The 21,286-nt window shown below is 44.8% G+C and overlaps 1 protein-coding gene across 4 annotated transcripts in view; it reads left to right on the plus strand.

The window, feature by feature from the left end:
• Positions 1-21,286, plus strand: part of Kat2b (lysine acetyltransferase 2B) — a 111,026-nt gene that overhangs the window by 80,785 nt on the left and 8,955 nt on the right. For all 4 annotated transcript variants that reach the window (XR_015628505.1, XR_015628504.1, NM_001024252.2 and 1 more), the window contains 6 exon segments: positions 2,148-2,270; positions 6,005-6,141; positions 10,567-10,775; positions 12,140-12,266; positions 17,801-17,911; positions 18,440-18,583. Coding sequence is in view for 2 of the 4 variants with exons in the window: in NM_001024252.2 (NP_001019423.2) it covers positions 2,148-2,270; positions 6,005-6,141; positions 10,567-10,775; positions 12,140-12,266; positions 17,801-17,911; positions 18,440-18,583 (851 nt within the window). In the remaining 2 variants the exon portion in view is untranslated.

The raw sequence follows: 21,286 nt of genomic DNA on the forward strand, positions 1-21,286 counted from the left end.
GCCTCAGTCTGGCTTCTCCAGCTGTGATGCCTATTGTATGAAAGATGATGGGATGGTGGGTACAAGTCGGCGATCCTGCTTTCAGAATGTAAAGTACTTCTCAGTGGAGCCGGGCTGTTTTTGCTGTTATCTCTGCTATAATCTCAAAAGCAGTGCCACGTCCATCTTTAGAATGTACTAGGAGTTTTGACGCACATGCACTGTTTGGGGAGACATTGTTGCTTAGTTCTTTGATGAAAGATCTCTGGAAAATCTCTTTCTCTGCTTGAAAACTCCTTTTGCCTGATTAAACCCCTCCCTTTTTGCTTAGCTTCTGGCGAGGTTACTGCCGTGGCACAGGATGGATAAGGCATCTGTGGCTAAGATTGTACCCTTAAGTTAGACCATCCGTTCTGGCGTTACACGAAGCCCGTCAGAAGTGAGCTGTCGTCTCCCACTCTGCTGTGGTTACAATGCGTTCTCTGCTGGGAAAGTAGAGTGAAATCTCCTAAATTGCCATGTCTGCACACCTATGCCATAGTGATAAAGGGCTGTCATAATAACTCTGAAGTTCTGTCAGCTATTCCAGTGTCTTCTGGATCCCCAGAGCTTCTTCTGTTCACATTGCTTCTGTACACTTGGAGATTCAGAGCCCTGACGCTAGGAGCCTCTATGCCAGCTTTCCTTTTTACCATATTCTGAGCCTTCTTTTAGAGGTGCAGAGGGCAGAATCTCTCTGTTGCCCAGACTGGCCTTAAAGTCTTGGGCTGAACGAAGCAACTTTCTGTCAGGTGGCTGGAACTGCAGGTGCCGGGCTTCATTTTTCCTGTGATTCAGTTGCCTACAGTTAGAAGCATCAGGGGTTGGTGGCTCATTGTCACCTGACTTGCTTATTCAATCCCCTGACTTGGCTGCTGGGAACATCTGCAGATTGAGCCACTACTGACAGAGAAATGTCAGCGAATGACCTCTGTGGCTACCCATGTTGCAGTGTTCCCGAGAATGCTCACTATTTACCACCTCTCACCTCTTCAGCGACAAACCAGTGCCATGCCCAGCAAACGTAACATCCTATTGCGGAAAGCACCAACACAATTTATTTGGAAACAAGACTCAGATGACCAGAGCAGTTCTAAGCTTAACACAAAGCATTCCAGTCTTAGGAAACGACACACTTAACAATAAAGGAAAGTGTCTAATCACATCTCATTTTCGTGGGGAGCAGAGAAGGCAGGAAGGGAGTGAGTGGGGTGAGGTTGTAAACCTTCAAAGCCTGCCGTCAGTGATGTCCTTTCTTCAGCAAAGCTGCACCTCAGTGTTAAATAACCTCTCCAGACAATGCTTCCAGCCTTGGACCAACTAGAAAAGAGCCCACGGAGAACATTTCTCATTTAAAGTACTATACCTACTATATTTTGTATTTTCTCAGAAATCAATTCACAATTACAAATATTCCCACTTATCAGCTCCTCTCAGAACAAAGGACATTCTCTTTCATGAGAATGGTGCTCCTGTTAAAGCCAGTTGTTGCATCTGCATGCAGTGTTACCTAGTGGATAGGCTGCTGATCATTCTTTGCCTCTTTTCTTAGTAAAACAGCGTATTAATAGTCTCTGGAATGTTAAACAGCTCTAGACGCTGTGGCTAATGCTAGTCTACTACAATTAGTATGGGGCCTACTTACCTGTTAATGTTGAGTCCTCTGACTTTCTTCACTTCAGGGAAAATTCATCACAGGAACAACTTTTAGGCTTTGTCCATACCCCACCATCAGCGATTCTGCTCATGAAGTTCAGCCTCCACATGCAGTCTTCCGTTACCTAGTTTCATCACGATGGCTACCAAATGGTGACTTGTTTATTTATTGAATGATTGATTTGATTTTTAGAAGAGCAAACATCCATCCTCATTTACTTCGTGGCATATGTCTTCGTGGAAAGATCTTTACCGCCTTGTTTGCTTACTGTTTTATCAGTATGAGCTTGGCTACACCATTACTCTGTTTAGTGAGTTACAATCCGTGACTGTGTAGCGTCTTAGTGCTCTGCAGTTTTATCTTAGCCAGACTTTTATGCTGTTAGGCAGTCATAGGATGGTCTCACACGTACTTGAGTCTTGTTGCCAAAGAAGGGAGTCACCTAACATTTTCTTTTTTTCTCTTGGAACAGTGATCAGTCCTCCTGTTACTGGGACAGCATTATTCAGTTCAAATTCCACTTCCCATGAGCAGATCAATGGAGGGAGAACAAGTCCTGGATGCAGAAGCTCTTCTGGGCTTGAAGCAAACCCAGGTAAGCTACCAAGGGAGTAAGAGAGCACGGCAGCTCACACTGGGAGTCAGTCATAGCTCAGTCTGTGGCAGAGGCCCTCAGCTACATTTAAACCCACTGTCAGTTGTGTTTCCCCACAACATTAGTGGGTGGATGTCCCTTTGCATTAGACTTTGGGGCGTATTGCTGTGTAACAAACAAGCCAGCAGTGTGGAACTGTAACTATAAAAACTTGCTATTATGGCACCCGTTGTGGTATGTCCTTTGGCAATTGTCAGAGGCCTGCTAGTCTCACTCAGTTTTGCCTGGGCTTACTCAAAACTCCATGGCTTGGCTAAAGCACTTAAAGGGGAAGCAGCTTTTGCTCATGTGTATCTCCTTGTCTGGGGACGTTGTCCTGCACACTGTATTCTTGGCACAGTAGCGTCGCCACAGGTCATTCTGAGATACGCAGTGTTGCATGAGCAGCACTGTTTGTTGCTGCCCAGCCTGGATTCCTTGCAGTGCACTAAATAAACCTGTTTTCTTTCTGAAAACAAAAGAAATAGTCAGTGTCTTGAGGTGGAGACTGCCTCATTCTGGCATCCAAAAGTCATGTGGTTGCACTGGGAGTCGCAGTAGGGGAAAAATGAAGAAATGCTGTTGGCAACTCCTGTGGAAAAGATTTCAAAGTTGAATGGCAAGTCAGAAATCTAAAGATAATTCTTACTTACCTTCAAAGCCAGCATCCGTAGAGTTGGTACAATTGGAACAAAAGCCATATATTGAGCCCTTTTAATGGACTATGTGCTTTGTGGTGCTCTGCATTTTAAAGTTTGTGAGTAGCGTGCTAAATAAACAAATTGCATTTAGACATTGAAAAGTTACTGTTTTCTTCTTTAAATGAACAAACAACCCCCAGCCCAGGTATTTCTATGTAGTACTGCTGTCCTAGAACTAGCCATGCAGACCAGGCCGGCCTCAAACTCACAGAGATCTGCCTATGTTTGCAGTGTTAGGATTAAAGGCATGTGGCACCATGCCTGATTTCAAGTTACTACTCATTTCATTCAGTTATTGGACTGGGGATGTAGCTCAGTGGTGGAGAGCTTGCCTGAAACATATAAAGCTCTGTGTTCTAGCCTCAACAGAATACACACACACACACACACACACACACACACACACACACTCATATAGGCACAGACACCCACATGTACACACACACACACACACTCACACACACATTGATATAGGCACAGACACCCACATGTGCATACACACACACACATGCGTGTGTGCACACACACACATACCAGATATAAAAATAAATACAGATAATAATAGTAAAAGAAAAAAAAGCCAGGAAAATCAAGTATGACTATCGAAAGGAGAAAAGGTCATGACAACATGACAAGCTGGGTGTGGCAATCCTAACTGTAATCCCAGCATTTGGGAGGCTGAGATAGGATTTCAGGATTGACTTTAGTTTTGTAGGAAGTCAAAGGCCAGACACGGTTACGCTAGCCCTGTACTTACGGAGGCAAAGGCCCTATGTTCCACGTTTTTCAGGAGGAGCATGTGAGAATGTTCTGTGTGCCTTTGCGTATTTTTCCCAGCCAGAGCCTTGCCCACCTTGTGATGTATCATTTTTAAGGCAAAGGAATCCAAACCCCACCCTCCCAAATGATGACATCATTTTGTAATGAGAAAAGAAAATTCTCCGTTTAAAATTTATTTATTTTTTTTTATTATTTTCTATTGAGTGTATATGGTATACACATGAGAGTGTGTGGTACACATGTGTGTGGAGCTCCAAGTTTGATGTTAGGAATCTTTCTCTCCAGGTGGTGGAGGTGGTGGAGGTGGTGGTGGAGGTGGATGAGGAGGTGGAGGTGGAGGTGGTGGAGGTGGAGGTGGAGGTGGTGGAGGTGGAGGTGGAGGTGGAGGTGGTGGAGGTGGTGGTGGTGGAGGTGGTGGAGGTGGAGGTGGAGGTGGAGGTGGTGGAGGTGGAGGTGGTGGAGGTGGTGGAGGTGGAGGAGGTGGAGGTGGAGGTGGTGGTGGAGGTGGTGGTGGTGGAGGTGGTGGAGGTGGAGGTGGTGGTGGAGGTGGAGGTGGTGGTGGAGGTGGTGGTGGAGGTGGAGGTGGTGGTGGAGGTGGTGGAGGTGGTGGTGGAGGTGGTGGAGGAGGTGGAGGTGATGGTGGTGATGGTGGAGGTGGAGGAGGTGGAGGTGGATGAGGAAGTGGAGGTGGAGGTGGTGGTGGAGGTGGAGGTGATGGTGGTGATGGTGGAGGTGGAGGAGGTGGAGGTGGAGGTGGAGGTGGAGGTGGTGGAGGTGGAGGTGATGGTGGTGGAGGTGGTGGAGGTGGTGGTGGAGGTGGTGGAGGTGGTGGTGGTGGTGGAGGTGGTGGTGGTGGTGGTGGTGGAGGTGGTGGTGCCTTTAGATCCAGCACTTGAGAGTCAGAGGCAGGAAAATCTCTGAGTACAAAGCTGGCCTAGTTTACAGAGCGTGCTCCAGGACAGTCAAGGCTACATAGAGAAATCCTGAGTCAAACAACAAACAAACAAACATGAAACACAGACAAAACAAAAAGAATTTTCCTTGGTCACTTTCCACTTTATTCCCTGAGACCAGATCTTTCAGTTGAACCCAAAGCTCACAGAGAAAGGGTACTGTAGCTAGCAAGAGACATTGGGCTCCTCCTTCCAAGGGCTGCAATGACAAGTAGCTCCTCATGACCGCCTGGCTTTTGTGGGTTCTAAGCATCTGAATTTTGACTCACACATTTGCAAGGCAAGTACTTTTACCATAGCTGTCTCCCCAGCACCATTTCGTTTATTAAAATAAAACATTTTACTAGTATTGTTCAGATGTATAAAGAGATACCTAACTATAATATACGAGAATGCACATGAACACCTGTTGTGTAATGTGTAGGTGAGGTAAATAAGCAGATCAACCAGCACTGAAGGTCTGAAAATCAAACCTTCATAATTCTTATATCAAGCAGACAAAGGTCCTCCAGGCTCAGGCTACTGCATGCTTAGGGATTATTCTACTCCAGCCCTGGAAAACACAAATTCCTGCCACAAAGACATTGCAGATTTCTAACCCCCTGCAAACAATAACAACAGCAGCAACAGCAGACTTCTCATTTGAGGCCACTAAAACAGTCTTTAACAATCTTTGATATCTATGGTCATGGGAATGTATTGCAGCTTTGAGCTCACTGTGTAGTCAAGGATGACCTTGAGGTCCCAGTCCTCCAAAAACAAGAGAAACCAGGCTCTAAGTCTACAAAAAGCATATGCTTATGCCTGGGAAGATGCCCAGTGTGTGAGAGCCTCAGATGTTTTTACAGAGGACCCATGTTTGGTTCCTAGCACCTATGTCAGACAGCTCCCAATTGCCTGTAACTCCAGTTCCAGAGGATCTGACACCCTCATACATACATGCACGCAGGCAAAACACCAATGCCCATGACATAAAAGTCAATAACAAAATTAAGGTTAAGAAACATGCTTTAATAACTCATATGCCAAGTTGAAAGTCATCTTAGAAAATAGGCAATCTTTAAGATAGACCTGGAATGGGCAGTCTCCCTTCTCAACCTTCACTACCACCCTTTCTCCTCCTGGAATAGCCAGGGATACATGGCAAGACCTTGTCTCACTCCATGTCTCCTCCCAAATAAGTTAGATTCATCAGTATGTATTTTCCATTTCAAACCATCCTTTTTTTTTTTTCTTTTGCCTTTTATTTTGAACATCACAGGAGAAAAGAGGAAAATGAACAACTCTCATGCTCCAGAGGAGGCCAAGCGATCTCGAGTGATGGGGGATATTCCTGTGGAACTGATCAGTGAAGTTATGTCTACCATCACAGACCCTGCAGGGATGCTTGGACCAGAGGTCAGCAGCTGGGAGGGCCTTCTGGTCACCCTGCCGTAAGAGCTGTCAGAGCTGAGGGTGGGGTACTGAGAACACACTGCTGGTCACCTGTAACCTGGAGATCGATCACTGTAGGGAGGGCAGGAATGGCTAACTAAGATGTGGTTCCCTTCGATGAATATCAGTTATGGGGCCACAAACTACAGTTTCAAGTAGTTGGAAACTTTTCCACATTGGAGAATTTCAAGCCTCTCTCAGCAATGAAAAAAAAAAAAATGTAACCAAACAACAACAACAACTACAACAAAAACCCAAGAATCAAAACCAAAAACAAAAGCCCCCCCCCCCCAAAAAAAACACCCAAACCCCACAGAGTGTGTTGAGCCTGCAGATTTATCAGGGGTCACCTCCCATTTCCCTTTCTTTACCTCCTTTCTCCTCTCCTGTGAACCCTTTAGAATCATTTCACAGCTCCAAACAGATGTAATAATACCTCATACCTCGTGCATTTGCTTGTGTCTTGTACTAAAGCAATTCTCTTAGATAATCACCTGAGCTAGCACTCAGGGAATTTAACTTCATTATAAGGTTCTCTGGCTTAGGGTTGGCAGACTGCAGCCTACCAGTCATAGCTGCTATTCAACTTATGGGCTCAAGTAATTCTGTGTCAGCTTCTAACTGGCTGGGAGGAAAGGTGTGTCCCAGCAGATTGGGCTTGTCATAGCTCTTATGGCATGTGTGTCTTGCAAAACAAAATGTTTATCTCTTGACTTCACTGGAAAGTTTGCTGACTTGTGGCCTAATTTTCAACCCCTGTGTCTAATGACCATCTTACCAATTCATGCTATTCATAACATGCATTATTGTTGGAGACCCAGTTAAGAACCAAGTATGGCATTCAGTTTTCATTTCTTCATCTTTCTCTGGTCCTTTCTTTGTTTCTTTGTTTCCTTCCTTCCATCCTTCCTTCCCTCCCTTTCTTCCCTCCCTTTCTTTTTCTTTCTTTCTTTCTTCTTCTTCTTCTTCTTTTTTTTTTTTTTTTTGGGCTGGTCTCATGTGGTCGAGGCTGATCTTGGACTCACTGTATAGCCAGGATTAATGACCTTGAACCACACTGCTAGGTTCATGAGGTGCCGGGGATCACATCCAGGGATTGCCACATCCCAGCAAGCATCTGACCTGTGAGCCATATCCCAGGCTCCTTAGTCTCCTTTAACTCAAAGCCTTTCCTCTTCTCTTACAATGTTGCCTTTGTTGAGGGGCCTCGTTAGCGAGTTATTCATAATGTCTCTGTCTGGATCTGTGTGACAGTTTAGATCAATCCAGGTAAAATATCTTAGTTAAAAGTATTGCTCTTGTCTCATTGCAAGACATCCAGGAACAGGGAGGCTTAAGACATTTCCAGGAAATGAAGACATAGCCTGAGTACTAGTGTATACACAGCGTCTGTCTTTTGGGTGTGGCTCTGATAGATTAAATTAGTAAGTTTCATACTGCGCTGTCTTCGTGGCTCTTTTATTAGTGCCAAGGATAATTTGGAGAATTGATTGTTGCAACAGAACCATCTCATAAAGTTCTTTCCTTCCAGTCTGTGGGGGGCAAATGCTGACCTCCTCCTGTGTGTAGGCTTTAGGGATTTCATAGCTTCACACATGAGCAGAGCATGGCCTGCTCAGAGGAAAGTGGGGAGGCAGTCACCCATTTCACAATCCTTGTTGCAGTTAGTAGAGTACTAGTATGCCCAAGAAAGCCACTAACGTTGTAGACATTTTTGTAAGCTAGTTGTTAAATGCCTTGGATGCTTGAAATGCCTACCACAGTGGTTGATACCCAGTAACCTGGACGACCAGCCAAAGCCCTCAAAGATAGTGCTATAGTTAGGACTTTTCTGCCCAGCACAGCTGTTTGCCAAAGACTTCCTCACCCAGCATAAGGTGAATTAAAGCATGAGGTGCTGGCTCTAGGCCATGCAGCCTGCTGTGAGTTAAGTCTGGATCAATAGATACTTCTAGAAAGAAAAGTATCTTCCAAAAAAGAGGTGCTGAGAATATAAAAATGACTGCTTTTTTTTTTTCCGGAGCTGGGGACCGAACCCAGGGCCTTACGCTTGCTAGGCAAGCGCTCTACCACTGAGCTAAATCCCCAGCCCCAAATGACTGCTGTTTTATGGTGCGTTTCAAGAGTTTAGAACCTGTTGTCTTAATGATATTTAATTAATTATTATTATTTTTTATTTTCATTGCTTTTATGTTGTTATTATGTTGTGTGAGTGAGTCACTCTTGTATAGAGGCTAGGGGACAACTTTCAGTAGTCAGTTCTCTCCTTTAGTTGTGGATTCTGGGCCTCAAACTGAAGTCATCAGTTTTGTGCAGTGAACACCTTCGCCTGATACTCCATCGTATTGGTTCTCTCCTTAAAATGAACACCGACTTACTTAATGTGCCTGTGTGTATGTGTGTTCATGCACCTGTGGAGACACCATGCCATGGTGTGAATACGGAGCTTAGAGAGGCCAGTATGAAGGGATGGTCTTTGTCCAGGCATTGAACTTAGGTTGTCAGGTTTCGTGTCATGTACCCTTACCTGCTAAGCCACTGATCTCCCAATTCAGAATTTTTACATGTATTTTTGTTTACTTATGACATATGTCTGAGTATATGCCATATATGTGTGGCTGCCCACAGAAGTCAGAAAGGGGCATTGGCTGGCTGGAGCTGTAGGCACTTGTGAGCCTCCCAGTATGGGTGCTTGAAAACAAGCTTGGGTCCCCTGTAGGACAGCAGGCATTGTGAACTGCTGAGCCTTTTCTCCAGCTCTTCTACCCTCCTTAAAGTTGGAAAATCATGCCAAGTGTTCTATACTAGTGTGGCTATGTCTGCTTGTATGCTACAACAGCAGCTGAGTTGTTGAGAGAGACCATGTCATTAAAAATAGCTAAAATATTTTATTTTATTGTTTACATTATGTGCATATGTGTCTCTCTGTGTGGGATTATGTATATGTGCACATGCAGGTGCCCAAAGAGGCCAGGAAAGGATGTCAGATACTCTGGCCTGGAGTTACAGGCAGTTGTGAGCTCCCAGTGTGTTTTCTGTAGGACCCACACTCGGGTCCTCTCGAAGAGCAGTGCATATTCTTAACCACAGAGCCATCTTTCTAACACTCTACAATATTGTCTTAAAAATAACTTTTGTGTTGATACATGTGTTCACATGGGTGCAGCAGGATACCAGTGCCCGTGTGTGGCAGATGCTCTCAAAACAAAAACAAACACAGAATTTGGTTTTTGACCAATCTCAGTAGTCACCTTGCTCTGCCGTTGACCACCAGATCCACTTGAACTCCTAGGTGCTGGGGCTCTACACCCTGGTCCTCATATTGTGAGGCAAGTGCTTTAGTCACTGTGCTGTCTCCTCAGCCCTTCTAAAATGTTTTCTATAGGTTCTCTTACAGAACAGTTTTCCTAAGCAGAAGTGATGTGTATACTCCCTGTCACTAGAGAAGCTGAGGCAGGAGGATGTTAGTTCAAGGCCAGATTATACATACAAGCAAGACCCTGTCTCTGAAACAACAACAACGTTTTCTGATGCCTAATCCATAGAAAATATAATGCAGATGCACACATTAACTTTTCGCAATGCTGACTTGTCTACTGACTTCATTCACTTACTTTTGTGTCTGTGGTTTCTCAGGCCTATGTATGTGTAAAGTCTAGAAGAGGGTATTTAGTATCTTCCCCTCCAACTTTCTTCAAGCCTTTCTAGATGGGGTCTTCTTTTCTTTTCTTTTCTTTTCTTTTCCTTTCCTTTCCTTTCCTTTCTTTTCTTTTCTTTTCTTTTTCGGAGCTGGGGACCGAACCCAGGGCCTTGCGCTTGCTAGGCAAGTGCTCTACCACTGAGCTAAATCCCCAACCCCTCGAGATGGGGTCTTTTTTTTTTTTTTTTTTTTTGGTTCTTTTTTTCGGAGCTGGGAACCGAACCCAGGGCCTTGCGCTTCCTAGGTAAGCGCTCTACCACTGAGCTAAATCCCCAGCCCCTCGAGATGGGGTCTTAACCTGGGGCTCTTGCTTATTTTCCTGGCTAGGCTGGAAGCCAGCAAGCCCCAGTGACCCTTCTGTCTATGCCTTCTGTGGAGCTGGGGTTACAAGTGTACAACAGGATGCTCCTGGCTTGTTCCGTGGATACTGGGATCCACACTCTGGTCTGCCTGATTATACAGTAGATCCTTTAACTGCTGAGTCATCTACCTAGCCTACTTAATCCACCTTTCCATTTTGTCTTCATAACTTGTGGGGCTAGGAGGCACAGGTACTCCTGTGCCCATGTAACTAAGACCCTGAAATTCACCTCAGAGTATTGTTAGAACGCGGAATGATGTCACGTGATCCAGTCCACCACTTTCAAAGAAAAGCCCATTGTAATCTATTCTTGTCTTCTGGATCTCAGACCAATTTTCTGTCAGCACATTCGGCCAGAGATGAGGCCGCAAGGCTGGAAGAACGCAGGGGCGTCATTGAATTCCACGTGGTGGGCAATTCCCTGAACCAGAAACCAAATAAGAAGATGCTGATGTGGCTGGTGGGCCTACAGAATGTGTTTTCCCACCAGCTTCCCCGCATGCCCAAAGAGTACATCACTCGGCTTGTCTTTGACCCGTAAGTTCAACTCATCTTCCTTATTCCTTCTCCAGTACAGGGGGAATAATTCAGATAGTGACACTCGGCCTTTGGAATGCAGCTGCCTCCTGTCCTGCTGTTGACAGACTCACTGATATAATTTTTCATGGCAAGATCACTAGGATTAACTTATCAACAATTTTTACACGTTCTTATTAATAGACTGAAATTTTATAGCTTAAGTTGCCGGGGTTGGTGAGATGACTCAGCGGGTAAAGTCTTTTGGCTTGCTGCCAAGCCTGACGATCTGCGATCAATCCCCGGGGCCTATGTGGTAGAAGGCGAGAAGCAACTCTCACAAACTGTTCTCTGACTTCAACACATGAGTGACGTTCACTTATGTGACTGTGTGTGCTCGCACACACTCAGCTCTACACACGAATGAATGAATGAAGTAACACAAAAAGCTGATGTACCACTTTCTTTTTTAGCCATGGAACATAGCAACATTAGGGCAGTACTAGGGTGTTTTAGTTCATAGTCAATACATTCTTGTCTTTGTTGTAGTAACCGTGTACCACTGTAGACCATGTACCCATAGGTAGGGTTGCTCCAAAGTGTCATTGGATCTTCAGATGAAGTACAGTGGACAGCACAATCTGTTATGCCATATGCTCTGTAAACCTTGGGAAAATTATTGGGATTTAGGATAGGTTAACCTAGAAAATCGAAAAACTGAAACAAAACAGCCAAGGATGAGGATGTAGCTCAGGGCTCCCCTAGCATGAACAAAGCCCTAGGTTTATTACACAGTTCTACAAACAAACAAAACAAAAAACAAAACAAAACAAACAAACAAACAAAAAACCCCAACAACAAGTAAGCAGATGTCTCCGGCTGGCTATATTTTGACCTAGTTATTCAGACAGCCTGTGTGAAATGCGCCCTGTGCATCTGGCAAGTCAGAGTGAGACAGTCTGGTGAGATTCCACACTGCGGGGCTTGACAGATCCTACATGTGAATGTTGTGTTTTTTGGTATAATGTCACTATCTGTGTAAGTGTGAACTCTTCAGAAATGCGTGCCATTCTGTGTACAGCTTTGAGCTCTCTCTCCACCTCCCATAGCCCGTGCCTAGGCATTGGGATGCCGGTTTCAGAGCCTCTCCAAGCACACACCTACGGGCTCAGGCTCTTCTTAGGGAAGGCTTCCTTTGTTTTGGTGGGAGCTCTGATAAAGTAGGCTTGCCTCCTAGAGTCCAGGGAAATGGCTGCTTAGAATCTAGATGAAAGAATTTCCCCCATCCGCCTCCAAGCCTCTTTAGCCAACAAGGAACATCTCCAAACATGTTTTACATAACCCAAAAAGATAAAACTCTGACTCGACCTTATTTTATTTTTCAGGAAACACAAAACCCTTGCTTTAATTAAAGATGGCCGTGTCATTGGTGGTATCTGTTTCCGGATGTTTCCATCCCAGGGATTTACAGAGATTGTTTTCTGTGCGGTAACCTCAAATGAACAGGTCAAGGTAAGAGACACCCAGGACCTTAGCAGGGAAGCGGAGGCAGTGCTGTGCTGGGCTGTGCCGCACGGGAGTTCCCTCTAGGCTCGGCTCAGAGGGGCAGGCCTTCCTTAGAAGTTCTCCACTGTGTGTGTGTGGGGACAGTGCACTGGCCTGAATATTCTCAGTAGGGTTACACACAGGCTTTGTCCAAGCTGAGCATGTATTCTGACAGATGGCAGACAGAGGTTTGAAAGTATACCTGTGATTATTGTTAATTTACATGTAACAGATGCAGAAAATCAGATGGGCAGACAGACACAGACACGGACACACACACACTCACACACACAGGGACAGACACAAATAGACAGATACAGAGAGACAGACACAAGTAGACAGACAGACACACATACACGATTTAGTTATCTCACACACTTAAGTGGGAGTCTCATGACCTTGTCTGTAGAGATGAGTATTAAGGAAACCCCAGAAGGGGTTGAATGTGATGGCCCACAGATTTAATCCCAGTAAGTAGGAAGGAGAGGTAGGCAGATCTCTGAATTTGAGGCCAGCTTGGTCTACCTATTATATTAAGTCCAGGATAGCCCAGAAGACCCTGTCTAAAAATAAAAACAGGCAGAAAAATTATGACAAATTTCAATATAAACAAAGTATTTACATGCATTTGGTTCTGAGCATTCCCTTGAACCCAGAGGTCTGTTTAGCATTTTGCCACACAGAGCTGAAACCCTATTCCCTCACGTAGGTTTTGGTCTTGCTGGAGTCCTCCTCTGCCCCTCCCATGTTGTCTCTGGCACAGGTCCTCTGTTCCTTGGAGGTAAAACTGTGCTTTCTTAGGGTTGACTTGGTTTGCCCGGAATAACCCAGATGTGCTGAGTCCAAAGAGCTCTAGACCCTGTCAGATTCTACTCTTTCTCTGAGGACGTGGCTTTCGTCTAAGAACGTTATGCTTTTTTAGCATTCAACTCTAGAGCAGTGGTTCACAACTTTCCTAAAGCTGCAACCCTTTAATACAGTTCCTCATGCTGTGCCGACCCCCAGACTGAAAATTACTTTGGTTACTACTTCACAACTGTAATTTTGCTAGTTATAAATTGTAACGTAAATATCTGATATGCAGGATATTTGATATCTGACCGGAAAGGGGTTAAGACCCACAGGTTGCGGACAGATGCAAGCATGTGAAGAAACCCTGTCAATAGGGGCTGTGAATAGTTTAGGGGTCAGTGGCAGCTGCACAAAGAGTTGTTTTAGGGCCTGAGGCAAGTTGTTCAACAGAATATGTGGAGACTGCACACACGAGCCATCAACGTATGTAGTCTAAACTTTTTAGAAAATCTACTTCAAAAAAGCAGGTAAAGGCAGGAGAGGTCATTTTTTTCAAGTATATTTCACTGAACTTAAAATTCAGCATCATGAGGAATTGTCAACATCGTCTACATTCTCTGCACTAAGGCTTTGAAACTGCGGTGTAGTTTACACCCACAGCCTGCCCCGCCCAGTTTGCACTGGCCACACTCAAGAACTCAGTGGGCACAAGAGGCTGTTGGCTTCTGTGCTGGGCAGTGCAGGGCTAAGGAGTCTATTAGCTCTTTCAGATTTGAAGAAGGACTGCCATTTACAAAACCCCAAAATAAGTCACTGGAAGAAATTATTTTTCTGTTTAAAGTGTGGTTAGGTTTGGGTACTTTTGCTTTCTTGTACTGTTCAACACCCCTCCCCCATCCTATCCCCTTTAAAGACAAAAAGTCTTATGGGATTTATGGTGGTCTCATATTTGCTATATAGTGGCCTCAAACTCCTGGTCCTACTGCTTCTATTTCTCTCTTTCTTTATGGTTGTGAGGTCTCACTTTGTAGCTCCTGCTCTCTGAAACTTTTTATGTAGGTCAGGCTGGCCTTGAATTTAGTATTCTTGTATTAATTTCTAGACTGCTGGGGGATTATAGCTGTAAATCTAGCTCTTCATGTTTTGTTTATTTGGGCTTTTTTTTTTTTTTTCTCTTTTAGACAGAGTCTCACTGTGTAGTTGTAGTCGCCATGAAACCTTGGTGTGAACCAGGCTGGCTTAGAACTCATGGAGTCCCACTTCTGCCTCCTGGAACAAGGAAGTTTTTTAGCTTTGGCTCTTGACACTCAGCATCAAATTGCAGATGCAGACGCAGACCTCATAATTTGTCTGTGGAAAGGAAAGACTCAAATTAGATAGGGACTACCCTGTGCTTTCGCAAGGGTTCTGTCAAGATGCCCTTAAATGCTGCTCTTGCTGTCTTTGTCATCTTCCTCCCCCTACGTAAGAGATGTCCAGACGTCTCCCAAAGTACAGAATTTAGGATCTCACTTAAAGAAAGCTTAGTTTGGCATATGCAGAGAGATACCTTGCCTAGGAAGACACACCAGTAGCTCGTAATTTGGGCATTTGTTTTAAAGATGGCTGTGCCAAGCACTTAATTTGGAAGAGTTGATTAAGGTGGGCATAGGCATTTTTCAGGTTTCCAGAGGGAAACTGAAGACACCTTAACCCTGGTGGGGAACTCTGTGTCATGACTCCCAGAAGGGCATTTCCCCACCCTGTCACAGCACAGACCATGTAATTTTCTAAAAACTAGAAGGAAAGAGGCCAAACATAGCAGACTCAGTAAGAATAACTAGGAGGAAAATGTTCTGTTTTGTTTGTTTTTTGGCTTTTGTTGTTGTTTATTTTTGGAGTATCGAAGAGTTACTTATAGGAGCAGAAATGATTCATAGACAACGTATTACCAAAGGCTCACCCAGTGTGAGTGAGAGCCCCGAAAAGCTGGTAATCTGGAGCACACTGCACAGCCTGCAGGCAGCTTGACTATCTGGAGAGTGCCCTTTCCAGGTGCTTCAGGTGGTCTGAGGTATCTCTCAGGAGTTTCTATTGCTTATATACGTGTGAGGAATGGAGCAAGCCCTGAGTGTGGGAAGTCCTGATCAAATGGGTGCTGTTGCTACAACACACCATGTCAAGGACCCTACCCTCGACTCATGGGAAAAGGTTAAAGCCCAGTAATATAGCTGGTCCTTGTGCAAATTTTGATAGCACGGGCAGAAAATGTCCACCAGTGTTTTCTTCCCTTAATGCAGTGGTTCTCAAATCCTTTTGGGGCACAGGGGTTGTACCACCCTTTTACGGGGCCTCCTAAGACCATCATGAAGTAGCAATGAACATTTTACAGTTGAGGGTCATCACAACATGAGGAACTCTATTAAAGGGTCACACCATTAGGAAGGTTGAGAACCATTGCCTTAATATTTTCAGCCTGAAGACCGCTCTCCAGAGACTGTTCCTGCTGAGATTAGCTAAACCTGTCTCCTTGTTCAGTTGTATGCACTAGTTCACCCTCCTCCTCCCTGACCAACTCCATACAATAAACATGTTGAGCTTCTGGGGCATGCTGAACTTTTGTGTGTTTTGGGGTGTTTGGGGATATTGTGGCTTCTCTGTTGGATCATGCAGATCCTGATGTGTGTGTGTGTGTGTGTGTGTGTGTGTGTGTGTGTGTGTGTGTGTGTGTGTGTGCGCCATCCATTTTTCATTCTTGGTCTTCCTATGCATATTCTGGGAATTAAACAGAGGACCTCTGGAAGAGCAACCAGTGTTCTTAACCACTGAGCCATCTAGCCCCAGTCCTTGACACACTCTTTTTAAATGCCTAACTTAGCCATTTCTATCTCTTCTCCTTTTACACATGACAAAGACACTGTTCTGGATCCATGCTGTACAACAGAAATAGGAGTTTCACATATAATTCCTTTTCTAAGTCAAGTGTGGTGGCTCACACCTTTGAGTCCAGCAGAGAGAGGCAGAGGCAGAAGCAGTGGCAGAGGCAGAGGCAGAGGCAGAGGCAGAGGCAGAGGCAGAGGCAGAGGCAGAGGCAGAGGCAGAGGAGGCAGAGGCAGAGGCAGAGGCAGAGGAGGCAGAGGCAGAGGCAGAGGCAGAGGAGGCAGAGGCAGAGGAGGCAGAGGCAGAGGAGGCAGAGGCAGAGGCAGGCAGAGGCAGAGGCAGAGGCAGAGGCAGGTGGATCTCTGTAGGTTCCAGGCTAGCCTGTTTCAAAACACCCAATAAGTGGACAAATAAAATAAAAAATTCTAGGAGTCATATTGTAAAGTAAAAACAAGTAAAGTTAAATGTTTATACTTTGTATTTAAGGTGTCTGTCCACATTTTTTGCTGATGGACATTTCGTGCTTCTAGCACCGTCCAGTTGACACTAGATAGCTACCATGCAGAATAGTGCAGGTCCGTTGTATAACTATGTTTCCTCTCTTCCCCGTGTCACTATGAAGTTTTCCATGAGACACATTCCACCTGTTTTTCTATTCACAGTATATCCAAACTCACAGTGCCTTGGTATTGTGGTGTGTGTAGGGAAAATGTCCTTGGGTGACATGACAGGAAGAACACCATCCAGGAAAGAGAGATGTTGCTGCTGACTTTTATGGGACACCCCACCTGATAGTAGCCAGGCATGCTGGGGAAGGTCTTGGGGAAGTGCTGCGATTGCTAAGGGGTTCCCCACTCACGATGCTGCTGGGTTTGAGGCTTGGGAAGTGGAAGTAAACAGGAGTGAGGGTCAGATCCTGTGTTCTGTGCTGCGATTCTGTGAGGTTTTTTCTGTCTTTTGTGGGTGGTCACTGACCTCTGGATGCACCACCACCCAGCTCTCAGTTTGCACTTTTAAAATTAATATTTTAATTTAAAAAATACTTTATTAATTCTTTGAGAATTTCATACATTTGTACAACCTCTTGCCCCAACTCTCATTTTTAAAAATTTGAGACAGGGTTTTTTTTTTTTTTTTTTTTTATATATATATAGCCTTATTTATCAAATCTAGGTCCTCCCAGCTCAGCATTTTGAAAACCACCTTCACAGCTACACACCACAACACTGGGCCTGTTTTCATATATTAACCCAGTCATTTATTCAACGTTGTTCACAGTTTTTTGTTTCCACTGTTTTTTTGCTGACTCAGATTCTGGGTTTCTCAGGTTTTTCTTGGTCTGATAAACCAAGCTGGAAGTCCTGTGTCTGTGATGCAGTTGCTAGAAGGGTTGTTGGTGCCTGGAACAGGTAAATGCCTAGCTCAGTACACACAGTACCCAGTGAAGACCTGCATGGCTCATTTACATACCGCAGATATGCTAATGAGATCAGCACCATTCATCTGCCGCCCTCCTTTCATCTCAGCTTTTCAAATACTTTCAAGATTAAACTCACCATCAGCATTCACTCTGCAAACATCTGGCATCAGCAGGAAACATTGTAGGACTGAGTTTGGAGTCTGACTGTGCTATTTTCAAAGAACCAGGAGCTAGTGTTTGCCAGTGATGGTTTTGTCTTGAACCACAGATTTTGAATGGCTTAGTTTGTGATTCTTGTTCAAAATTCAGACATGCAAGAAATAGACCTTTCAAGAAAGACTCTGGTTGGTAAAATATTTAAAACTACAAACTACCATTTTCTGCCATGTCTTTAGGAATTTCTTTTCTTGAGTATCTTTACTTCCACCAGGGCTATGGAACCCACTTGATGAACCATCTCAAAGAATATCACATAAAGCACGAGATCCTCAACTTCCTCACATACGCAGATGAGTATGCCATCGGCTACTTCAAGAAGCAGGTCAGTCCCCAGTGGAGCGTGTGCTCTCAGACTGTGTGTGTGCATGTGTGCATGTACCGTGTGTGTCCAGGTGCATGCACATGTTTGTGCACTTTTGATGGCCAAAGCCAGACATCTTCTGTTTAGAGACAGGGTCACTCACTGAATTTGAGGCTCTTTTAAAAATTAAAAAAGGGAAATTGATTTGATTTCCTTCTGAAACGTTCCTTTCTGACAAAGTCTGCACCGTCTTAGGAGCTTGGTCTTATACTGCTCTTGAGTTACATCCCTTCTGCTGGGATTGGTGGTGTACACACTCCCAGACACTTTTACAGTTAAATTTGCTTCCCATTGGCACTGTTTGATTTTTTGATGGTTTTGTTCATCAGGGGCCTCTCAGTGTGGCTGCTGTTCAGAGCAGGGCAACGGTGCTGGGAAGAGAGTTCCCCTTAATCCCTGGCACCAGGCTTGGCCTGGAGCCAACACTTAGCAGTCAATTGAATGACGCTATGCACAGCGTCCTAATGAATGAATTGATTTGCCTTGTAGGGTTTCTCCAAAGAAATCAAAATACCTAAAACCAAATATGTTGGCTACATCAAGGATTATGAAGGAGCCACTTTGATGGGGTGTGAACTGAACCCTCAGATCCCATACACAGAGTTCTCGGTCATCATTAAAAAGCAGAAGGAGGTGAGCTGCCGATTCCTGTTGTGTCCAGGCCAGCCTTGGGGAAGGCTGCATTTTACCTGGCCGCTAACCCTTCTCCTCCACCCCACATATGTGTGTGTGTGCTTGTTAATTGTGTAAAATATAGCGTGTGTCCAGTTAACTTCATTAGGGCCTATCTCTTCACTCTCATTGCCAAAAGGATCCTCCAGGGCCATTGCTCATGCTTTAGCCTCTGCCTCACAATACCCTGTTCCCTGTCTCTCAGGCAAATGGCGTTCTTTCAGGTTCTGTGTCTTTGAACTTCTACAGCATTAGCCTCACCCACCCACTTGGATTTAATTATTTATACCACAGACATTTCTTCTAGTGTCTGTTCCTCTCTCTTACACTGCAGGCTCTGTCGCCTTATCCTGCCAGGTGACAACTGGTTTATTATCTGTATCGATATGCCATCCTTTCGGCTTGCAAACAAGAAGAGGGAATGCGGGAGAAGGCTCCAGATAGGCACACTTAGAAGGCAGAATGGCATACTAGAGAGCCTTCAGGGTTGTTCATGAAGTGAATGAACTCTGGAATAGCCAGGACCATGAACCGGGGGAGCTGGGGTGCTGGCGACATCCATTTCATCCAGTACTCCTGTTACTTGATCTGCTGTGTTTTTCCCTGACAAGTTACTGAAGAGGGACATTTGCCTTAAAACCCGTCTGCTTTCTACTAAGATCCTTAATCCCAGTTCTTTTGCGTACTAGATGTGACCCAAATAACAGCCTAGAAGCTTACATAATGCCTAGTGACAGTGGTCACTCACTGAGTGTTTTATTTAAAGTGGGTCAGGCAGGTGCTGTTGTAGAAGAACAAAAGGTATTTTGTTCTAAGTTAGAAAATCAAAATACTTTTGTTGCATGGTCAAATATGTCTGCCCAATACGGAGTTCCAGACTGGGCTGTGGGGGGGATTCCTAATGCAGCAGATGTCTCTGGCCTGCCTCTTTGAAGAGTCACCTTCCCTCACTGTCCTTTAGAGTCTAATGAGCAGGTCTAGACGTGACAGCTCTTTGTTGCATCAGTGACTGCTAATCAGTTGGCGCTGGCACTGTGCTGACAGCTGCTCACTGTAGTCTTCCTTCACCACAAGGGTCCATCCCCTAGTAGAATTAGAGTCCCTAGGAGGTCTGCAGGTCGCCATTGAGAACGGTCTCTTCACTCCTACTATGTAGAGGAAAGCTGGAAGCATGGAGCTATTTCATATGGCTAGATTTTTTTCATTTTTTTTTAAAAAGGCATGTCTTTCTCTTCTCCTCTTTTCTGTTCCTCTTGGCTCCCCCCTTTCTCTTTTACCCTTTTTGTCTCTGGTCTTTTCGCACACACACCATTGAATGGAAGAGTGTTTGGAGTATTAACCTAGCTTTTTTGCCCCCACACATATACAACGTATCTTGCTCCTATCTACCTTCTGCTCCTCCCCCCAGCATCAATATATCATCCATATGACTCCCAACTTTATATCTTAAAAAATAACCCCTGAATCACTAATTCTAGTTAGTGCCGCCCACGAACACCCATGCATGGGGTCATCCACTGAGGCGCTGACAACCTATCAATGGCCACACTTACAAAGAAAAGTGACTCTCCCTCTGAAGCCATCAGTTCCATTAGCTTCTTGTCTAAGGGGGTGGCATCTGGCATTCTTACCCTCTCAGTGAGGCAAGTTGTAACACTCGTGCAGGTGATGAGTCACTGCTGCTGTGTGTTCATGTGCGTACGTTTTGTGTCAGTGGTCTGTGTCCTGAGCAGCCTTCCCTTCACAACATTCCTCCTGCCTTCATCTTCTCCATGCCCTCTCATCTTTGATGGTCTCTGAGCCTTTGGGGTTGTACCCTCACAGCCTTATTCTCAGTGTTGTGAACTAGATTGTTTTTTTTTTTTTTTTCCCTTTTCTTTTTTTCGGAGCTGGGGACCGAACCCAGGGCCTTGCGCTTGCTAGGCAAGCGCTCTACCACTGAGCTAAATCCCCAACCCCGTGAACTAGATTGTTAAAAGAGAGCTGCAACCATGCCACGATAAAAGAAGTATTTTCTTGTAGAAACAGGCTAAGCATCTCTTGTCCAAAATGCTCCTGAACCGAGTATTTTAGAATCTGTTTTTTTTCCTTCTTCAATATTTTTATTGACTTACTGATAGAGCATTTTTAATGAGAAAATCCAAAATCGTCTAAAATGTGAGACTCCACTTGTGGAGAGCCCATTGAGTACGGAATGAGTGATGCACACTGAGAATTCTTTTAGTCCAGGAATGAATGCTTGATCCAAATCAGCTGAAGGTGGAGAGAGCCATCTCTACAGGTGCGATAGCTTCATAGAATACCTGTGTGTGTGCACTGGGGTGATGATGAACAAAGATCAGGTCCGTGTCCAGCACAGAAGAAGAAGGACACAGAGTGGACAGGACCATGTAGAAAGAGTGGGAGAAAAGGTGATAGGCAGGGAGGCGCATGGCTGCCTGTGTGCATGCCTGTGAATAGGTTGTTGTGGAGTGTGATTCTTATATCTCAGTCCATATGTGAGGCAAGAGGCTGGGCCTAGAGGGGCCCCTGCTAACCTCTCTAACCAGCCCCATTCCTTCTTCTCTCTGATGGTTTTTTCCTTAGTGGCAAGGGGCTGGGTGAATGTTACTAGATGGGCATGGTATTTAAAAAATACTTCTTTTAAAAGATATATTTAAACTT

The sequence above is a fragment of the Rattus norvegicus genome, chromosome 9, assembly GCF_021556685.1.
Source record: "Rattus norvegicus strain SHRSP/BbbUtx chromosome 9, alternate assembly SHRSP_T2T, whole genome shotgun sequence".
NCBI lineage: Eukaryota > Metazoa > Chordata > Mammalia > Rodentia > Muridae > Rattus > Rattus norvegicus.